The 22,440-nt window shown below is 41.4% G+C and overlaps 1 protein-coding gene across 1 annotated transcript in view; it reads right to left on the bottom strand.

Annotated features, from left to right (window-relative positions):
• Positions 1-343: 343 nt before the first annotated feature.
• Positions 344-22,440, bottom strand: part of DNAH3 (dynein axonemal heavy chain 3) — a 212,814-nt gene continuing 190,717 nt past the window's right edge. Inside the window, exons 54-61 of the mRNA XM_054580923.1 lie at positions 14,803-15,047; positions 13,163-13,279; positions 8,229-8,383; positions 7,313-7,480; positions 5,603-5,745; positions 2,906-3,110; positions 2,116-2,253; positions 344-723 (exon numbers count right to left, since the gene is read on the bottom strand). Coding sequence (XP_054436898.1) covers positions 370-723; positions 2,116-2,253; positions 2,906-3,110; positions 5,603-5,745; positions 7,313-7,480; positions 8,229-8,383; positions 13,163-13,279; positions 14,803-15,047 — 1,525 coding nt within the window. The 3' untranslated portion in view covers positions 344-369. The remainder of the gene's footprint in view (positions 724-2,115; positions 2,254-2,905; positions 3,111-5,602; positions 5,746-7,312; positions 7,481-8,228; positions 8,384-13,162; positions 13,280-14,802; positions 15,048-22,440) is intronic.

Raw genomic sequence — 22,440 nt, 5'->3', positions numbered from 1 at the left:
CCTTAGCTCAAAGTTTGTGAGTTCGATACCTGGTCAGAGCACATATGTAGGTTTATGGGTTTGATCCCCAGTTTGGGTGTGTACGATCTCTGGTCCAAGTGCATATGGGAGGCAACAGATTGATATTTCTCTCTCACATCAATGTTTCTCTTCCTCTCTAAAGGCAGTGGGAGAAAAAATGTTCTTGGGGAAGGATTTAAAAAACCTATTTTATAGGACTGCTCTGAAATACTTTGCTCACAGCAAGTACGCTATCAATACCTCATCATCATCACTATCATCATCATACCATGTTACTCTCAAGAAAGGAAAGTTAGACAGTAATTTAGAATGAAATGACTTTTATTTTCTGTGTTGAGAGAAATGCCATCAGTTATCCAGCTGGCATAACGAGGCTACCCCTCGGTTTATCCAGTGCTTCTGGGGTCTGTCAGTGGGAAGTTCAATGGACAGGACATAGTTGGTAGAGTGGCCTGTGGTGGAGAGGATGCCTCTCCGGGCACTGGTTTTATAGACTGGACAAACATAAATATTCTGATGCAGGAACATTGCACTTTCCCCAGGTTTCAGCCAAATGATGGGCAATGGGTCATAGAGGATTTTAGGGAGAGATTCCTCAATCTGCATCATCTTCCTGTCCCAACGAGCTCCTTCTAAGAAGAGTCCTTTTATGTAGGCCCCATCTACTGGGTTACTCTCCATGGCGGTTTCTTGTGTGGTTACCTGAAAGAGAGGAAGCCATGAGTTTCATGACCTGCCATTTTCCCAATGGAGCACCATTAGGAGTCTGGAAAAGTGCAACGTGGCTGCAAGGTCTGCCTTTCCCAAGATGCACCTCCCAAGACACTGGGGCTTCTATGATAATATTCCTGTCTACCATACATGGGTCAGGTGAGATTTCTAGTTGGCATATCTATATGGCAGACAGAAAATGCACTGAACTAGGAGTCAAGAGGCCACATTAACTAGTTGCAACTAGCTTAGTGATCTTGCACAATCCTTCCCATTTCTGAATCTGGTTCTATAACGTGAGGGGTTAGAGTCATATGCATACTAATAAAACAGTTATTTGGAGGCAGAAATGAAGCCTTGATTTGTAGTTTTTGTCAATTTCTATAGTGTACAGACTCACCATGGTCAATTTCAGGCTATCAGCTATTTAAATATCAGCTCCAACTGGCTCTGGTGAGTTGGTATGAGCCAGCTCCAGCCCCCACAATTTAGATTCAGAGTTAGTAAACTCAAATTTCTTCAGGTACATGCAGGAAATGGCCTAGGCTTAGGAGAACAGGGAGTAGTGGCAATTATGGTGAACTAAAGAGCATAAGCTCCATTTTAAAATCATTTAAATTCTAATCTTTTTATTACTGTGAATGGAATGTTTTTTCCACTTCTAAGTATTTTTTGCTAGAATAGGAAAAGGCTATTGATTTTTGTAAATTTAACCAGTTATCTTACAAATTCTAGAATTTATAAGTATATAATCATTTCAACAACAAAAAAATATGATTTTATATTTTTTCCAATGTTTACCCCATTTATGATTATTTTTTATTGCATTAGTTTTGGTTTAACATTGTCTTCAAAGGTCCACCAAGTTAAGTTTATTCTTGAACTAAATTAAGACCTAGGGCAACCAGTTTGTGACCTCTGAACTAGATCTCAAAGGATCTTTCCACAGAATTTAAAATTTTACAGAGCTCTGTAACAGTCCATCTTGCTCCTTTCACTCCATATAGTATGGGCAAAGTGATATTTGACTATTGGCCCTTCCTTTAACTTTACTACAAGCAAAGAACTACCCGACACCTTTAACATTCTTCCAAATGAAGAGTCCACCATGTTAAATGGGAGAATGCTTTCATTTTTCTTGGTATAATGTTGGCAAGTTTTTCTTCTGGAAAGAATCCTTTTTATATACAGAGACAAAGCCTTGGGAATCCTCTGCCAGGAATAACTTTTGGAACTAATTTAAGTGATGCTAAACATTTCATGTGTACCATCTCAGAAGTATTTGTGCCTTAACACATCCAAATGTTTAGACTAATAAAGAAATGGGCAACATTGGCTTTTCTGGTTGACCCCTTGGGCTGGCCTTACCCAAAGCACACATACCTCAAACTCAAATCCAATGTGGTCAATGGGGATGGTGTATTTCCGGGAATAATTCTGAGAGACTCCTGTTAAAAAAGACTGTGTGAAGTAGAATCCAGAGATCCAGAAGACTACAGGGGGCCCATTGTCAATCCAGTCCTGGAGGGCAACAGAAGTAAGTAACAATCAATAACAACAACAAAAAAATCAAAAATAGTTCAAAAGCAGGTAATGTAAATAAGTCCCATTAAGAAACGCTTTTTCTCTTTTTCCTTGAAACAGGGAACCTCTCAGTTTAGCCTCTGTTTTCCCACTTTTGAAATGAAGGTACAAAGAAATATATTTCTACTTGAAGAAAAACTCCAGGCAAGCTGTTGTCCAGGACTGAGTAACAGCCACTCCTGTAGCCAACAGTTGCCATGCAAGAATGCAGTAATGTTTTAGATCTTTCTTTAACAGGACAAGCATCAATATTTAGGTGCAATAATCCCATGTTTACATGCTAGCTCAAAAAATTTAAATTGCCAGGAAGCCAAACAAAATACATCTTTCAGCCAAACCTGGCCCATGAGCCACCAATTTGTGACGTTTATAATAGTTCCTACTCTTGCCTCCATAGGCTACAATCTTTCCAAGAATTTTGAACTCCCTCCTGCCCTCAATTCTGGGAAGACTGTTTCCAGCAGGAGCTCAATCCAGGATGCTGTGTGGCTGCCTCATCTACTCCCTCTGCCTCTAGTCTGTCATTTCAGAATGCCCACTCTACCTGAATGAGCATGCCGGGTACCCAGTTACCCTGATTGCCAGGTACCTGGAAGAAGGCCAAGCGGGCCAGCATATCAGCCACATAGCCCCCCAGGGGCTTCAGCGATGGGTAGGACTTGGCCATCCACATAGCTGGCACTTTACCCACAAGCATGCTATTGAAGACATCCTCCAGCTCCGAGGACATCAGGACCTGCCCTTTGATTGCTCGGCCAAGATTGATGAGGCTTCTACGAACCACTTTGGTCAATCTGTAAATACAAAGGAGCCACTCAGCCCAGCTCTCCAGTGGGCTCATTCTACCTGAATATACTGACTCTTGTTTTTACTTCTTTTACTTTTCCCTCCTTAGCAGGTCAGACAATTAATGTACATTCAGATAGAAAATTTATGAAGCTTAGAAAAATCACCCATTATCCCACCATCTAAAGATAACTTTGATGTACATATATCTTTCCAGATTTTTCTGTATGTAAACAAACTGCTTTTAATGGGATTTACTATATTACTTTTTTGTAATCTGTTTTTCTCTCTTGGCACATAGGAATCTACTCCCTAATTGAAGAGACTTAAATTACCCTTTTTAATAACTTCAAGGTGTTCCATTTTATTTAACTATTACCTTATTGCTGAAACATTATTTCTAGATAGTTGTCACTGCAAACAACATCACTAGGAACATCCATCCATATCAGTCTTTGTGTAAATATATAATGATTCCCTACGAAAAGTGGAATTTTTAGGTCAAAGGATAATGCAGTTTTAAGGGTTTTGATCTAAATTGCCATTTGATCCAACTTGTTCATTTTAATAGACTGACTATGACGTACAAACCCAAGAAAAGGGAGCTAAAGGACTGCCTGGGTGATGCCAAGTTCACCTGCCTCTATGTAAAAGGGCTGGCCCAGCCCAGCAGGAGGGCACCTGAGAGTGCCAAAGAGTCTGCCGCATAGAGAGTCTGTCATCTCTGAGGATTTATGAAATCCCAGCCAAGTGGACATGAGAATGGTCAAATGCAAAAAAAGAGGTCGTGGAAGTGCAACCACTAAACATTCATATTAAGAAGAATTTAAGGTTCAAGCATTTGGTGCATATGCTCAGCTGAGGAGCCAAGGGCATCACACCACAGGCCTCTTAAAACTGTGACATCTAATGACCTACTTGCAAAAGTTTTCTTTCTATTCTTGCAAGTAGGAGCTCTGCTAGTTTCCAGGAAGACAATAATGGTCCTTCTGAATTGGAAACTGAACTGTCACCTAATCATTGGGGGCTTCTCATAAAACTGGGTGAATAGGCCTAAAAGGTAGTGGGAAGGAATTTAAGAGTATTGCCCAATGTGATTAATCCTGACCATCACTGGAAAATAAGATTGCAGTCACCCTGTTTGCTTATATTACAGTCACCACTGGTCAAGGCTAGTGAAAGTCCCTGCAACCACCAAGGATGAGCTAGCTTCAGCGAACTCAGCAGGGACTGGAAAAACCATTAGGCCTGGTGTCTGGATGTATGTGCCAAGTTATATGACTCACCATGGTGGTGCAACATCCTAGGCTCACACTCCACACTTTGCTTGGTCCCCCATATAGCTAACTGCCTACTGAATCTAGAGAGGAGCCCTAAGAGTAGGAAAGCCAAGAAATTCTTAGATGACATTCTTCTTTTCTAGTCCTTCAGAATCAGAGCTATCCTTAAAGTTGAGCAATGACCAATGAGACAAATGGAGAAAACAAAAAATGGACAGTTTGGAGCAGTAAGGACCCTGGAAGCAGAAGCAATGAGTTTTCTCTTCTGGCCTATATGGTCTTTGGGGGCCCTTTCAGTTTTGAGTATAAGTCAACCAAGATGATCCCACAGGCATCACCAAGAAGATGTTTCTACTACATGGACAAATTGGCTAAATTCTCCCCGCTCCCCATCTGATTCCTAGGACTAAATTGTAGTTTTTCTTTTCATGTCACTTGTAACTCAAAGTAATCTGAGTTGCTGCTTAAAGTCTCATGCTTAACTTGTTAAATCACTTGTCAGTCATCCACTTCCTGTGGCAACTCAAAAGTATTTTTCACTTGGTAAATAAAATATAGATATTTTATTGAACTAAAGAAAAAAGAGGATCCTACAGAGCTCAATTCTATATACAGTAACTGGAGAAGTGAGGAGGGAGCCCCAAGTTCAGCCCGTAATGCCCCTTCCCTAGCTCTGTGAAAGAGATAATGGGATGAACTTCTCCCCTCCTCTTGCTCCATATACCTTGATTTCACATATTGGCTAAGTGCATGGGCTGTGGGATCAGACAGCCTGGTTCAAATTCACCTTTTCCACTGAATGACTTTGTGGCCTTGCACTAGTTGCTTAACCTTCCTGTGTCTCAGTTTTCTCATCTATAAAATGGTGGTAGAGGAATTACTAACTCTACAAATTTCAAAAGACTACTCTGTGGTTGGATGCAAATGTATGCAAGGGCTCGATGAAAGTGACTATAATGATTCCTTTTACTTGTGCTTGGTACTAGTTTTGACCTGACTTTACAGATATCACACAAATAAATGAATGGGAGAGAATGAATAGAAGGAATGATTGAATACTGTTGGTATGGTCCTACTTATAGCCCTTTCCGTGGGTGGGGCAAACCACCTTCTCTACAAAGCAACCCCTTACCCAGTGTTCATCTCAGTTCCTGCCAATTAGATCCCACCTCTTGCACTCCAACTGCTAGCTAGAATTTAAGTAAGCCCATCTGGCCCACCTGTTGAATCTAATGATCTCCTGCCTCAGGACGGTGTTCATGGATTCCTCATAGACCACAGGGTACAACTTCATGACCACATCCAAGTCAAAGTCCTTCGGAAGTTTGGAAAGTATATCCTGGGTCAGCTCCTCAGTTACTTCCTTAAAGTGCAGAGAAGTCAAAAAGAAACAAGTCTGTAGCCTGTGACTTTGGGTAAACTTGAAGCAGTCTGCATTTGTCATTATAAACATAGTCTATTGGACCTTCCTGGGAATGTTCCTACAGAAGCTAATTCTGCTGATGAGGAGGGTGGGCAGGGTCAGAGGATAACCACCTTGCACTAACCCTGGGGAGGGCATCACCTTTTTGCTCAGAAAGTAAAAAGCTGAGCAAAGATAGCTCTGTTCTCACACCTGGAGCAGGGCCTGAGGGCCAGGCCAGGAATAGCTGCTTGGGTTCAGCCAGGTTGCCTCAGGGCAGCCCAGAACACTGCAGAACTCCTCCTGTCCCTAAGTCATCCCTGGGTGAGAACCTCCCACAACTCCCAGAGCTGGTCCCTGAGGACCAACTCCTGATACAGATGGGACTCTTACTCAGTGCCAGTAAACAAGTACACCTGGGAAGGAAGTAGGCCATTCCTCAGCATTGAACAAGAACAGCTTAGAGCAGTGGCTTTGCCAACTATGGAGGGACAGGCCCAGAAGAACAAGGAGGAGCAGGACCTGGGTATGAGCTCTGCAAGGCTGGAATGTACACTCCTTTCCCACTTCCCACTGTGAAGGGAATTTTGACCCCTAAATTGAGATGCCCCAACCAGGCTGGTTTTCCTTCAGAGCTATTCCTACTTCTGGCACTATGAACCAGTCAAGACACCAAATATGCAAAATCCACAGCTAAGGGATTGACATGGCAGAGCTCAGAAGGTGAGGAAGAAAAAGGAGGGAGGGAGAGAGGAAGGTGTCTTGGAATCAGGAGCTAGTGGTTCTGACTTTTCCCCAGAGTCTATGGATGCTTTGAAGCAAGTCACTTCCCCTCACAGGGTTCGCTTTGCCCTCATTTGTAAATAGGATAGTGAACTGACCATGAAATGCCCCCAAAATGATTCCAGGTGCTTCTAGGACATAAAGCAAATCATGGTGAATCACATGGTGTGAAAGTAATCTTCCTTTCCAGTTTTGGCCACCTTTCTCTTTTCATTCCCCTCAAGGAGAAAGTCTCAGGCCAATGCTAACTAAATACCTTGTAACACTTGCTGTTTCTCCCCTTTCCAAAGAGGCCAGCAAACCCTCAGTAGTGCCATCTGGAAAGAGCATAGTAACTGTCTAACTTTTCTTTCTTTTTTTTCTTTTCTTTTTTTTTTTTTGTGGCTGTTATGACTTTATGGAAATGAGACTGGGTTTCCATTAATGGTACTCATGTGTGGTTTTTGAAATAAATGATTTTAAGCCAAATAGAGTTGGTGTTAAAATATTATATAAAGGGAGTATAGCCAATATGTAGGTATAGAAACAAGTCATAAGTTATGCAGGAATGAATGACATTCTGGAAACACTTGTGCTCCTTCCACTCTCTCTCTGAGGACCCTTAGCCATAAGACCAGGACACCTGTGCCCTCCCTCCAGGGACTCCTACACCTCCACTTTTCTGCCTTCTTGCTCATCAGCCATAATCTTGTGCCCCACCCCTGGATGGAAAACTGCCTGGGAAATTGAACTCAAGCAAGGTTACCTGAGAAGACTTGCCACTCCCTCCTGCCTGTCTGGGGAGAGTCAGCAGCACCCCCTGGAACAGCTGATTGGTCTCCTGGTTGTCCTTGGTGATGTCAGCATTCTCGTGGAGGCCAAACACTTCTGGGGGTGTTGTGATGGGGAGGTTCCTGAGATATTCAATATAGGACTGGAAGGAAAATATTCAGTTGACATAAATGTAAGTTCCCTGCAGTCCCACAGATCACTTAGGCCTTGGTGAGATTCAACCAAGGAAGGAATCACACCAAATTGGAAACATTGGACACATGCACACACATGTGTGCGCACACACACACACATACACACACAGCCTAAGCTCTTCTGCATTTGTGGGATTTGGAGTCAGGCAGGGCTGGGTTTGGATCTAGCCATGACACAAACTGTGTGACATTGAGCTAGTTACTTGAAACACAAGTTTCCTTATCTGTCAATGGGAAGACCAATGAGGTTATAAAGGAATGAGGCCTTGATGTATAACAGGGGCTCAATAAAAGAAGCTTGCTCCTTTTGGTACTTTCTTCAGATTTCTTGTTTTCTTCTTTCCTTTCTCATCCGCCTATCCAATTTTTTGGTACTCCCTTTTTACCACCTTCTGAGCCTTTTATTTTTTCAAGTAGCAATTTCCAGCCTTTTCACTACCAAGGCTTCATCTTAACTGCCCTCTTACTCTCCAGAAAAAACTCCTATTTTGAAAGACCTTATCTACCAAATACCCAGCATTCATTATAAAGTAATAATGTGTGTCTCATAGGCTTTTGGGAAATAGCTATAGATACAAATCAGGGAGCTCAAGGCTACCCCTGGGCCCTCATTACCTACACTGCATTCCCTAGCCACATGCAGGTTGCTGAGCTCCTCTGGAACACAGAGGGGCCTCTCTCTCCACTGCTCCTCACCTGGTAGGAGCCATGGGGAGGAATGTAGTAAGTGTCTCCAGGAGCAACGCAGTAATGGTCCTGCTCGATGTCCTTACAGTAGAAAGTGGACAGAAGGGATAGCAGGAGACGCCTGTCTTTGTCATCAGTCACTCTACCTCCATAATTACACTCTCCTGGAGAAAATCAGCAGAGGAAGAAGTTGAGCCCATGAAGGTCATAATGAACTTTGCCATTAACCAAGACAGAAGATTTTTTGAGATAAGGAGCTCTGTTGAGATCCAGGGTTGCTGAAACCATGCTCCGCTTGGAATGAGACCAGGCCTATTTGGTATTATGGTTGCTACAAAAATAATCCATGCTCACATCAGAAATTAGAAAATAGAGAAAACTAAAAGAAAAGCAATACAATCACCAATAATTCCAACAGAGATAACATTTAGGCATCCTTCAGATGTATGTGTGTGCATGCATACACATGCATGTACATGTATGTGAAAGACATTACAGAAATGTGATTGAGGTCAGGAACTTTGGCATGAGACATTCCTGGATTCCAGCTCTGCCACTTCCAGCCCATTTTTGGGTTCCAGCCTCTGCAGTTTCTCATCCATCAAGAAGTGTAGATAACTACAGTGCCCATCTTACAAGGCTGTGGCTAATATGCCTATGAAATATTTAGCACAAAGCTTAGCACACCAAAAGCATTCAATTAACTATAGCTATTACAAGACTCACATATGAGTCTTTTCTAGAAAGGTGAGATTATCCTACTTATACTGCTCTGGGATATGATTTCTCCACTCCACCTCCATCATTAACATCATTCTCTGAGACTCGGGTTTCTATACCCAGATTTTGACAAGAAGAGTTAGGTAATTCTTTGAAGGGGACATCAAATTCACCTTGCTAAGCCCATGACACATTTTCTAGCTGGTATAGATTCCATAGTATATGGTACCACCTAGTATTTGGTGGTTGTGGATAACACTCTAGTCTTCAAGGATAAGACAGATGTGTGTGTGTATGTACAGGGGCTCTCCTGAAGGCTCATTTCCAATCCAGATCTACAGACAAAGGGACAGGTAGTATGGTCCAAATTGGGGATAGGAGGCATCAGCTTTTCTTGGTCCTGAGTTGGAGGGGTCTAAACGTCTAGGAGGAGGATCCTAATGGCTTGTCAAAGGAGAAATAAGGAACTAAGGGAAAGTTTATGTGTTTGAGTAATTTGACAGAAGCTGTTTCACCTTAAACCAGACCATCTAGATGTGTGAAGCTCCCTCTGTTGACTTCCCAGACCTTTAGCATAGTTTAGTTTGAACATTAAGTGGCTTGTCTCAGCTGTAAAGAGGTTTATGACAGCACTAGAACTACAATATTAAAAGAAGAGTAGTTTGTACCCTGAAGTCAGTGTAACAGTGCTATCAGGCACCCAAGAGGGACCCAAACGAAGATAAATCTCAAGAACAGAGTCTTGATGGAAGGTTCTGTGACCACTCCCTCTTCAGCAAACTTTCCTTCAGGGGATACTCCTGCAGGCTCTGGGTTTTGTGTTTATGAAGGAAGAAGCATTTCTTTATAGCAACTTTTATGTCTACTCTCTTGATTAACTGTTTCTCTCTTCCAGGCACATAGGAAGGTTATACTTCCCTGGGCCCCTTGTAATAGGGTGGGACTCAGTGACAGGTTCTAGTACATTTAATTCCTGGTGTGAGCCCTTCAGTGCTATCTCTGTGGGAGTGATTGCACACCTATATGTTAAGATGGTGTCATCAAAAGTTTGTGAAAACTTTGCCAACAATTCCCTTGACATAATTACATGCCGATTCATGCGGACCATGTCAGTTGGGCACAAAATGGGCTTTTGATGTCTCACACCCTTGAGACTAGGGATTGTTTGTTACCTCAGCCTAACTAGTCTATGCTGACTGTACAGTTGCAAAGTTACTATTTTCAAGCCAGCTGGCATAGTTGGGGCAGGATGGTTTCTGAGCTGCAAGCAGTTCAGTACTAAGACCATATGCCAGGGTAATCATGCATTCATTCTACAGTGCAGAAGACCTCTGTGCTTCTGGAGATCTTCAACAAACTAATATCCACGGGATTTATGCTGTGTGTGTCACTTTGTAACAGTGGGGGATTGTAACCCACACCACCATTCTTTTGACATTGTTTCTGTAAGTGCTGACTCTAACAGGTAGCTTGTAGATAAACAACACATATGTATAGGAACTAACTTCAAAAGATACAAACTCTAACCTTCAGTCATCCCTGCTCTGGGAGATATGCTGACCTTCAACTGTAAAACCCAGATGATGCAAAACCAGGATGATAAAGACCAGGATGATGCATACCAGATGATAGCTTGACCAGTTTCAAGGTCCTTATCAGAATGGATCGTGCTCTTCTGCCCATAAAGAACTTTTCAATTCCCTCCTCGATTTCTTTGTTCTGCTTTTCCTCTCCCTCCTTTTAAAGACTGCTGCCTGCCCTGAGATGTTAAGATGAGTTTTGGGACAAGGATCCCCCATCTTCTCAGATTGCTGGTATCTGAATAAACCACTTTCCTTGTCCTGGCTGAATGGCTCAGTTGTTTGGAGCATTGTCCTGTGCACCAGAAGGCTGTGGGTTTGATACCTGGTCAGGGCAGGGCACATGCCAGGGTTGCAGTTTTGACTCCCAGCTAGGGTGTGTATGGGAGGTGGCTGATTGACTAATTAATGTTTCTCTCTTCTTCTCTCTCTCTAAAATTGCTAGACACATCCTCGGGTGAGGATTAAAGGAAAAAGTAAAAAACAAAACAAAACAAAAAACTCACTTTCCTTTGTACCAGTATCTGTCTCACGATTTCAGCTTTCGTTACTACAGGCAGCCAGACCTGTGTATGGTTACAACTTGGGGTTTTGTGTCATGGGACACAGTGAAGATCTGTGTGACTTTCTGCAAATGAACTTAATCACTTGAGAGCAGGACTTCTCAGCCTTAGCACTGTTAACATATTGGACTGGCGAGTTCTGTGATGTGGGTTGTCCTGTGCATTATAGGATTTCTAGCAGTATCCCTGGCATCCACCCTGTAACACTCCTATTTAGTTGTGACAACCCAAAAATGTCTCCAGACATTGTCGAATGTCCCCTGGTGGGGAAAATCAGCCATGGTCAAGAACCACTGCTCTTAAGCTTCAGTCTCCTCAGTTATGAAGTTAGTTATTAACATGGAGCTCATAGATTGTTGTGAGACTCAAAGTGCTCATCTGCTGTGGACAGAGAAGTGGTTCCACAGAATGCAACCTCACAGATGATCTGATAATAAATTCCACACTGAGCAGGTCATGGCTTGTAGTCACACCCCAGGCATATAACTCCTTTAATAAAAGTTTTATCTTTGCCTTGAGTAAGTCTTGTCCATTGTTTCTGTGCATCTAGGTTAACACATGTCTGAAATGCTTCTTTTCAGAGCCCTCAAGTGAAACCATCCTCAAAACAGCATATAATATTAACTTTCTTGGAATCTGATTCCCACCTTGCTTTCTCCCACCTCCATGTAACCTTCCTCTCATTCTCTCCTTAATTTCAAATGCAGAAAGAAGCCGCAAACTGCCATTCTGGGAAGCATTTTTCTCAGTCTGTTGAGCTCTTGCTTCCAGGCATATCCTCTGTTTGGCTCAAATAAATTATTAAAAGAAAGATTTTATTTATTTTTAGAGAGAGGGGAAGGGAGGGGGAGAGAGAGGGAGAGAAACATCTATGTGTGAGAGATATATAGATCAGTTGGCTCTCGCACACCCCCAACTATGGACCTTGCCTGCAACCCAGGCATGTGCCTTGACTGGGAATCAACCTGGTGACCTTTCAGTTCCCAGGCCAGCACTCAATCCACTGAGCCATAACAGCCAGGGCTCAAATAAATTCTTATAAAGGAATCTATAGGTCTCTATAGGTTTGGATGTTTCTTATGTCGACAGTGTGTATAAAGTGCCTGCCACATGACTGGGGAGAGGATCCAAACTCCTTAACACATGGAGCTGAGGAAGAAATTTTTGTGTGGTCTTAAAAATGTAGGTTTTTTCCACTGAGCTGCATTTGACCTTTGGCCATGGCATTCCATTCATTAAGCATATTCCTATTTTATCCTTGAGGACAAAACCAAGTTTTATATATCTACATTCTTCCATATTATATACTAGGTGACAAATAAAAGGTTGCTGATTAAATTGTGTTGATTGGGTTGCTTTAACACAAAATAGCAAGTTTTTAACCTCAGAGACTCTCTGCTGAGAATACTCTCCTTCCTCAGAAAGGGGTATAGCCCATTGCCTACATCCCTTTCTTCTTTCACTTATAAAACTCCTACTAATCCCTGAAAAATCCATCTTTATGCCTTTAGGGAGTTTCCTGTGATCATCTCCTGCCCCATAAATGAGATTTAATCATTGGATGGTCTTTCTACTTTGTAAGTGTTTCTCTTGTTGAACTTAACACTATATTGTCATTTAAAATAATATTTTCCTCCCTGTGAACCATTTGAGGACAGGAATTCTATCTTAAATTTCTTCTCTTTTTATTTAAGATTTTATTTATTTTTTAGACAGAGGGCAAGGGAAGGAGAAAGAGAGGGAAACATCGTTGTGAAAGAGAAACATTGATTGATTGCCTCTTGTGTGCAGTCCAACAAGGAACCAAAGCCACAACCCAGGCACATGCCCTGACCTGGGATTGAACTGGTGACCTTTCACTTTGCAGGATGATGCTCAACCAACTGAGCCACACTAGTCAGGGCTCTTTTCTTTTCTTTCTTTTGTTTTTTAAAACAATATCTAGCGTGTTAACAGCTTTAGTAAGAACTCGGAGTTTGCTGAAAGAATGAATGAGTGGACCAATGAATGGAGATGAGAACAAAGGAACAAGAGGGTGGGCATGGAGGTGCACAGCTGCAAAGGCTGCTCCCATAAGTACCTGTCAGGTAGGTCAGAGCATCAAATGGCACCTCCTTGTAGTCATTCAAAAACATCTGGATCTGTTGCATACTAATCCTCAGGTCAGATTCATTGAATTCATAAGGAATATTCCAACCTGCATGAGGCAGAGAAGAAGCAGAGACTTCAGGGCTGAGGCTCTTAATTTCCACTCAGACATGAGCTGGTGGAATTAGACATGAACATGAGTCAAGAGCCTTTTTTAGCCACATGAATATAATTACTGCCTACTTGTAAACCATTTGGCTTGAGAAAAGATCCATTCTAGAATCAGTTTCCTTATGGATCTCTCCATTTTTTAAGGGAGATGTTAGCACCCTGGGATTTGTGGAATGAGAATTATTCACCCGGGCTGGAATACTGTGGTAACACACAGAGGTCCAAAAATAACACAAAGGCATAGCTAGAGGGCAGCATCTACAACTGGGCCACCAAAATAAGTTAGTTTTGAGACTCTCCTCCTGGCATCCATGGGAGGACTGGATGGCCAGCCTTGACAAAACTATTACTTATTATTTCGAAGAGTATAATGGCAAATGCCCAGGGGGTTGGACAAATAACATAAGTGTGTGAACTGGACTTGACATAATAAAACAGGGTTTGATCGGACCTGTGCTCAACAGAGACCTTTCATTTCCTCCTAAACATTCACATTCAGATTAAAAATAATTTTAAAAAGCAAAATAACAAAATTTGTGTTTTGGCAAACAGAACACAACTGGGCAGTTGGTTGCAAGCCCAGCTATTGCATGGATGTTTGGAGATCTTGCATGGTGGGATAGTGGCTGTGGGAGGACCTGACTATGAAAGGCAGGTGCAGCAGAACCATCCCCCTTGGCTGTCTCAGTCTGGGCAGCTAACTGGGCTGAGGTATGTAGGTAGAAGGAAAGAAAGAGGATGCTCAGAGAGAATCACCAAGAGGCAATTTTACTCCTTATCTAAAAAGAATGGTTGAGAATACCCTGAAGAGGGTCATTTTAAGGCTGTTGAACAGAATCAGAAGCAGCCATGGGTGAGAAGAAATCCAGTCTTAATCCACAATGACATGGGGTTTGTTTTTAGCAGTTTGATGATCTGCTCCAACACAAGTATTAGATTAGTATTTAGTTAAGTTAGGCTGAGGACTGCTAAGATTAAAAACATATATTTTTGAGGAAGAAGCACAAACAAATATGTCCCAGCTGTATTTCTTTCACTGTTATGCAGATATAAAGAGAGTTACCTAAATGTTATAAATTACCTGATGACAACTCCAAGGAGAATGGTCATTGTGCCTAAGATAGACAAGTGTAAACCAAAGGGAAGGGCTTACAAATTTCTCATTCTCACATTAATTCAGTAATTAGGGGCCTTCTGATTTAAGAGCAGCACCTCTTTTCCTGACAGTGACACTCACCTGGTTACAGGGTTGCCAGATTTATTAAGTAAAAATACAGGACACTCAGTAAAATTATAATTTCTGATAAACAAGTCATATTTAGTGTAAGTACGTCCCAAAGATCACATGGAACATAATTCTACCACATTTTACTGGCAGCCCTCTCTGAGTATAACCTGAACACACACCTGTATCTGTCTGTGGCCTTCCCCAGGCAACCCATGTGTGCTGTCATCTCTTACCCAGTGGTCCGAAGTTCCGCCTCTCCTGAACAACAGCATGGAAGAAGCAAAGGCCAAACAACAGCTTTTGCCACATCACTGCCTTTGTGCAGCTTTGGAAGAATACAGGATCTGAGATGGGGTCATTGAGGTAGGAGCGCAAAAGGTTGGCCCGGAGCCCTTTGGGAGGCTCATTGGTCATTTTGACCCCATTCTGTAGGATGCTGACTGGAAAATGCTTCGATGGATAGCTGGTTAGCCAGAGTCTGGAAGGACAGCAGACCCAACTGCTTAGAGTAATGCAATAACTTGAATTGAAAAAGCAATAACAAAAAATAATAGCTACCATTGATTAAGCACTGCCAGATGCCAAACCCTATGCTAAGAATTTAATATATCCCTTCATTTCCTTTCGTCTTCATAGCCACTCTCTGTAGAGGGGTTTGCTACCCCCTCTCACCATTGAGGAAATAAAGCTTGGAGATGTCAAGTGGGTTTTTCAAGTACACAGCACTAGAAACAGCTCAACTGAGATGTGAACTCTGGGCTCTCTGACTTTAAAGACTTTGTTAATCAGCATACCTGGTCCTCCCCTGCTGGACTGGTCAAGGACTATACACTGCACCCCAGAAGAGGCTGAAGTGCGCAAAACATTGATTCTAGCTTCCAGATACTTAATAGCCTTGCTGTTAGGGGAGAAAATGGGTTCAAAGAGGGGAGAAAATACAAGCAAATGGAATGCTATAATACAGGCATTATAAAACCAGGACCATCAGGAGGAAGGGAAATAATGGACTGTAGGGGTTCACAGGAAAAAGAGGTTTTGATTGGGGAGAGAAGTTTGCAAACTATGGCCAGGGAGCTAAATCCAGGACCTGTTTTTGTAAATAAGATTTTATGGCCACACACCTTCATTTACAGTTTAGTTATGGTTGCTTTGATGCAGAGTTGACTAGTTACAACAGAGATGATATGGCCTGCAAAGTCTAAAATATTTACTATCTGGCTCTTTACAGAAAAAGTTTGCTGACCTCTGTTATAGAGAAAACGGTATTTTAAAGGGGTCTTGAAAATATGGAATACTTCTTATTTATTTATTTATTTACTTACTTACTTTTTCAAATACATTTGTCCCTGCCTACCCTCCACCACTTTCCCTTGCCCCTCCCTTCTTCCCTCCCTCAGCTCTTCCCCTTTGGTTTTGTCCATGAGTCCTTGCTATATGTTCCTTGACTTTCCCCTTCCCTTCCTTTTCCCTGCCCCCACTCCCTCCTTCCCTCTTGTCTCTCTTGGTTTCTTTTCCTTTCAGTGTTGCTGGTCTTATTTTCCTTGCATCTTTGTATTGTTCATTAGGTTCCACTTATAGGTGAGATCATATGGTATTTGTCTTTCGCTCCCTGGCTTATTTTGCTTAGCATAATGCTCTCCAGTTCCATCCATGCTGTTGCGAAGTTTAGTAGTTTATCTATGCCCACAAAAAAAAGGGAAAATAAGAGGGGTACCCCCCAAAAAGGGAATTTATGTATAAAAAATTGTGTATTTATTCTTACATGTTTAAACTTTAGTCACCCTCAAAGTACTCTGCATTTGATGCAACACACCTATGGAGACGTTTTTGTCACTGCTTAAAACAGTTTTTGAATTCATTGATTTTGATGCCTTTTAGTGCTTCTGCTGTTTTTTGTTTCACCGATTTCATATTGGCAAAACATTTCCTTTTGAGGACTTTTTTCACTTGGGAAAACAAGAAGTCACTCGGGGCAAGACTGGGTGAATAGGGAGGGTGGGGATTGGGTTTTCATGCTGTTTATGGTAAAAAAAACTGCTGAACATTTCAGTGTGGTGTGGCCAGGTGTGGTCTTAAGTCACCCATTATGAAATGGGCAAACACATTGAAAGAGTCTTCAATAAAAGTTTACTGAATTTGAGCATGGCTTCTCATAACAATGGCAGCTAGTACACTGACACAGAAGGTCTCCTAGAACATTCACCTCGCGGGGAAAGCCTGTCCTACAGGGGACTGCCCTCCAGAAGATAATTCCATTTTGGGGATATCCCCCTCATATGTAAAACTATATAGAAGGAAAAAACTATGGTTTTAGAGGTTAATATTTTGCCATATTTTCTTCCAGGTTTTTATTCATGTATATTTCCTACTCAAGCTCAAGTTACATACACACTGTTGAATCCTGATTTGTTTCATTTTTGCAGGGTTTTGTTTGTTGGTTTGTTTTGCTAAACATCAGAGGGATTTCCAACAGGTGGATCTGGGCTTAAAAACACAGGACACAGGCTGAGCAACCACAGGGAAGAGAAAGAGACAGGATGTGGTAAGGCTTGGTGGACTATCTGTTGTGGATCAGGCACAGGACTCAGAGAGGGAAGGAAGAGACCATAAACTGGTAATGTTTAGCTCACACCATAAAAACCAATACAACGCTGTAATATATTTTTGAAGTAGTTACCAACTTTTAAAAACCTAGGACTTTCTTTTAAAATTCTAGATTCCTTTCTTCCCTTTAAGATAATCAGAAAATCTGATCACAAGAGGCCTGCACCCCTGAATGGCACAATAGCTGGTATTAAGCAGTGACTACATTCCTCCACAGAGAATGTGCTTCTAGTTTACCGCAGTTCCCACTACTCCCTCCTCTGTCCAACTCTGAGGCTGACTGCTCAGGATGGTTGCTACTGTGCTGTGAAAAGAGAAATATTCCTTGTGCCTAGTCTTCCTCACTCATTTATGTTATATTCGTGGCTTCTTAGGCAATTGAGTTTATGACTTTTAGGTTAGGACCAGATTATAGAAGACCTTATATGTCAGCATGAATAATTTTTTATTTATTGAGCGTATCATTTATGGCCAATGAATCGACTCACCATCCGAAATCAAATAGACTTCTTGAAACTAGTGGATCCCCCTTAAGCTCTCACATGAATCTTACCTGAGTCTTGCAGAAATAGAATCAACTATAGCCTAATCTGGCTTGGTAATAAACACCAAAAAACTTTCCTATTTTCAGGCAGACATGACTAAAATGAAAACATCCAACAAGCTTTGTTGGTTACACCAAGAGTTGACAAACTTTTACTATAAAGGATCAAATGGTAAATGTTAAGGCTTTTACAGGCCATGTAGTATCTGTCACAATTACTTATAACATGAAAGCAGGCATCGATAATACACAAATGAGCATGGCTGTTTTTTGTTTTTTTTTTAAATTTTATTTTAATTTATTTTTTCAAATACATTTGTCTCTGCCAAGCCCCACCACTTTCCCTTGGCCCCTCCCTCATTCCCTCCCGCAGCTCTTCCCCTTTGGTTTTGTCCATGAGTCCTTGCTATATGTTCCTTGACTTTCCCCTTCCCTTCCCTTTCCCTGCCCCCGCTCCCTCCTTCCCTCTTGTCTCTGTTGATTTCTTTTCCTTTCAGTGTTGCTGGTCTTATTTTCCTTGCATCTTTGTATTGTTGGTTAGGTTCCACTTATAGGTGAGATCATATGGTATTTCTCTTTCGCCCCTTGGCTTATTTCGCTTAGCATAATGCTCTCCAGTTCCATCCATGCTGTCGCAAAGTTTAGTAGTTCTTTTTTTCTTTCTGCTGCGTAGTATTCCATTGTGTATATGTACCATAATTTTTTGATCCAATCATCTACTGACGGGCATTTAGGTTGCTTCCAACACGTGGCTATTGTAAATTGTGCTGCTATGAACATAGGGGTGCATAGGTTCTTTTGTATTGGTGTTTCCTGGTGTTCTTAGGGTATAGTCCAGCAGGGGGATCACTGGATCAAAAGGAAGTTCCATTTTCAGCTTTTTGAGGAAATTCCACACTGCTTTCCACAGTGGCTGCACCAGTATGCATTCCCACCAACAGTAGACTAGGGTTCCCTTTTCTCCACAGCGTCGCCAGCACCTGTTGTTTGTTGATCTGTTTATGATGGCCATTCGGACCGGTGTGAGGTGTTGATCTGCATTTCTCTGATGGCTAGTGATGCTGAGGATCTTTTCAAATACCTCTGGGCCCTCTGTATCTCCTCCTTGGAAAAGTGTCTGCCCAGGTCCTTTGCCCATTTTTTGATTAGATCGTTTGTCTTCTTGGAGTGGAGTTGAGTGAGTTCTTTATATATCTTGGAGATCAAACCTCTATCTGATGTATCATTAGCGAATATATTTTCCCATAGGGTTGGCTCCCTTTTCATTTTGCTGATGTTTTCTTTTGCCATGCAGAAGCTTTTTATTTTGATGAGGTCCCACTTGTTTATTCTTTCCTTTATGTCCCTTGCTTTAGGAGACATATCAGTGAAAAAATTGCTGCGAGGGATATCTGAGAGTTTCCTGCCAATGTTCTCCTCTAGGACTTTTATGATGTTGCGACTTATATTTAAGTCTGTTATCCATCTTGAGTTTATTTTTGTGTACGGTGTCAGCTGATGATCCAATTTCAATTTTTTGCATGCAGCCATCCAGCTCTCCCAACACCATTTGTTGAAGAGGTTATTATTGCTCCATTTTATGCTTCTGCCCCCTTTGTCAAATTTTAGATGCCCATAGAGACCTGGGCTTGTTTCTGGGCTTTCTATTCTGTTCCACTGGTCTATGGGTCTGTTCTTGTGCCAGTACCAGATTGTTTTGAGTATAGTGGCTTTGTAGTAGAGTTTGATGTCCGGTATTGTGATCCCTCCTACTTTGTGTTTCTTTCTCAGAATTGCTGCGGCTATTCGGGGTCGTTTATGGTTCCATATAAATTTTTGAAATGTCTGTTCTATTTCTGTGAAATACGTCATTGGTATCTTAATAGGGATTGCGTTGAGTCTATAAATTGCTTTGGGTAGTATGGACATTTGGATGATATTAATTCTTTCAATTCATGAGCACGGTATATGCTTCCATTTATTTGTGTCTTCCTTAATTTCTTTTTTCAATGTTGTATAGTTTTCTGCGTACACGTCTTTTATGTCTTTGGTTAAATTTATGCCTAGGTACTTTATTTTTCGTTTTGCTATATCGAATGGTATTTTTTCTCTGATTTCTTCTTCTTCTATTGCATGGCTGGTGTACAAAAATGCCTTTGATTTCTGAATGTTGACTTTGTATCCTGCTGTTTTGCCAAATTCACTTATTAGGTTGAGGAGTTTTTTGGTAGAGTCTACAGGGTTCTCTATGTACACTATCATGTCATCTGCAAACAATGATAGCTTTACTTCCTCCTTTCCTATTTGGATGCCTTTTATCTCTTTCTCTTGTCTGACCGCTGTGGCTAGGACTTCCAATACGATGTTGAAAAGAAGCGGTGAGAGCGGACATCCTTGGCGTGTTCCCGATCTTAGTGGGAAAGCTTTCAGTTTTTGCCCGTTGAGTATGATATTGGCTGTAGGTTTTTCATATATGGCCTTTATTACGTTGAGGAATGCCCCATTGATTCCCATTTTGCTGAGTGTTTTGATCATAAATGGGTGCTGTACCTTGTCAAATGCCTTTTCTGCATCTATCGAGATGATCATGTGGTTTTTGTCTTTTCTTTGATTTATGTGGTGTATCACGTTTACTGATTTGCGTATATTGAATCATCCCTGCATCCCTGGGATGAATCCCACTTGATCGTGATGGATAATCTTTTGAATGTATTGCTGGATGCGGTTTGCCAATATTTTGTTGAGGATTTTATCATCTATGTTCATCAGCGAAATTGGCCTGTAGTTTTCTTTCTTTGTATGGTCTTTATCTGGTTTTGGGATCAGGGTGATGCTGGCCTCAGAGAAAGAGTCTGGGAGTCTTCCCTCCTCCTGGATTTTTTGGAATAGTCTCTTGAGAAGGACAGGGGTTAGCTCTTCCTTAAATGTTTTGTAAAATTCTCCTGTGAAACCGTCCGGCCCTGGGCTTTTGTGTGCTGGGAGTTTCTTGATTACTGCTTCAATTTCCCCAGCTGTTATCGGTCTGTTCAAGCTTTCTGTTTCTTCCTTCTTCAGTGTTGGAAGATTATCCTTTTCTAAAAATTTGTCCATTTCATCCAGATTTTCAAATTTCTTGGCATATAATTGTCCATAGTATTTTCTGACGATCCTTTGTATTTCTGTGGTATCAGTTGTTATTTCTCCTCTTTCATTTCTGATCTTATAATTTGGGTCCTCTCCCTTTTTTTCTTGATGAGTCTGCTTAAAGGCTTGTCAGTTTTATTTATCTTTTCAAAGAACCGGCTTCTGGATTGGTTGATCCTCTGAATTGTTCTTTTCGTCTCTGTGTCATTCAGTTCTGCTCTAATCTTGACTATTTCCTTCCTTCTCCTTGCTCTGGGGTTTATTTGTTGTTGTTTCTCCAGTTCTTGAAGTTGTAGTGTTAGGTCTTTTATTTGAAATGTTTCTATCTTTTCTAGGTAAGCCTGTATTGCTACGAACTTCCCTCTCAGGACTGCCTTTGCCGTGTCCCATAGGTTTTGGACTGTTGTCTGTTCATTTTCATGTGTTTCCAGAAATTTTTTGATGTCTTCTCTTATCTCATTATTGACCCATTCATTGTTTAATAGTCTCTTGTTCAGTCTCCATGAGTTTGCAAGTTTTTGAAGTTTCTCTTTGAGGTTGATTTCCAGTTTCAAGCCCTTGTGGTCCGAGAAAAAGTTTGGTATTATTTCAATTTTCCTGAATTTGCTGAGGTTTGCTTTGTGTCCTATCATGTGGTCTATCTTTGAAAAACTGCCATGAGCATTTGAAAAGAATGTGTATTTTTCTTCTTTGGGATGTAAGGTTCTATATATGTTAGTTAAGTCTCTTTGATTCAGTGTGTCATTCAGGGCCACAATATGTTTATTAATGTTTTGTTTGGAAGATCTGTCCATTTTTGACAGTGGGGTGTTGAAATCCCCTACTATCAGTGTGTTGCTGTTTATATCTTTTTTGAAGTCATCCAACAATTTCCTTATAAACTTGGGGGCTTCTGTATTGGGAGCATATAAGTTTACAATGTTAATGTCTTCTTGATAGATTCTTCCTTTAAGTATCATAAAGTGCCCCTCTGGGTCTCTCTTTATGGCCTTTGTTTTGAAATCTACTTTGTCTGATACAAGTATGGCAACCCTGGCCTTTTTCTCATGCCCATTTGCTTGGAATATTTTTTTCCATCCCTTTGCTTTCAATCTGTGTAGGTCTCTTGCTCTGAGGTGGGTCTCTTGTAGACAGCATATGTGTGGGTCATGTTTTCTTATCCATTCAGTTACCCTGTGTCTCTTGATTGGGGCATTTAGTCCATTCACATTGAGAGACATTACTGATAGAAACTTACTCATCTTTTCTCTTTGTACCTGCATTCCTCTCTCTCTCATTCTTTTCCTTCATCTGCTTAAACCAGACCCCTTAGCATATCTTGGAGTGCTGGTTTGGTAGAGATGTATTCTTTTAGTCTTCTCTTGTCTGGGAAACACTGTATTTCCCCTTCTATTTTAATGGAGAGCCTAGCTGGGTAGAGCAGCCTTGGCTGTAGGCCCTTGTTTTTCATGGCTTGGAATATTTGTTGCCATTCCCTTCTGGCTTGCAGTGTTTCTGTTGAGAAGTCAGCTCCTAGGCGTATCGGGGCCCCCTTGTATGTTACTTTCACCTTCTCCCTTGCTGCCTTGAGGATTCTCTCTTTGTCTTTGACATTTGCCATTTTAATGATGATGTGTCTTGG

Source organism: Pteronotus mesoamericanus, unplaced genomic scaffold (assembly GCF_021234165.1).
Source record: "Pteronotus mesoamericanus isolate MK-2021 breed Mesoamerican mustached bat unplaced genomic scaffold, CSHL_Meso_final contig_64, whole genome shotgun sequence".
Classification (NCBI taxonomy): Eukaryota; Metazoa; Chordata; class Mammalia; order Chiroptera; family Mormoopidae; genus Pteronotus; species Pteronotus mesoamericanus.
Note: the sequence above shows the minus strand (reverse complement) of the source record. Positions and strands in the feature narration are given on the sequence as shown.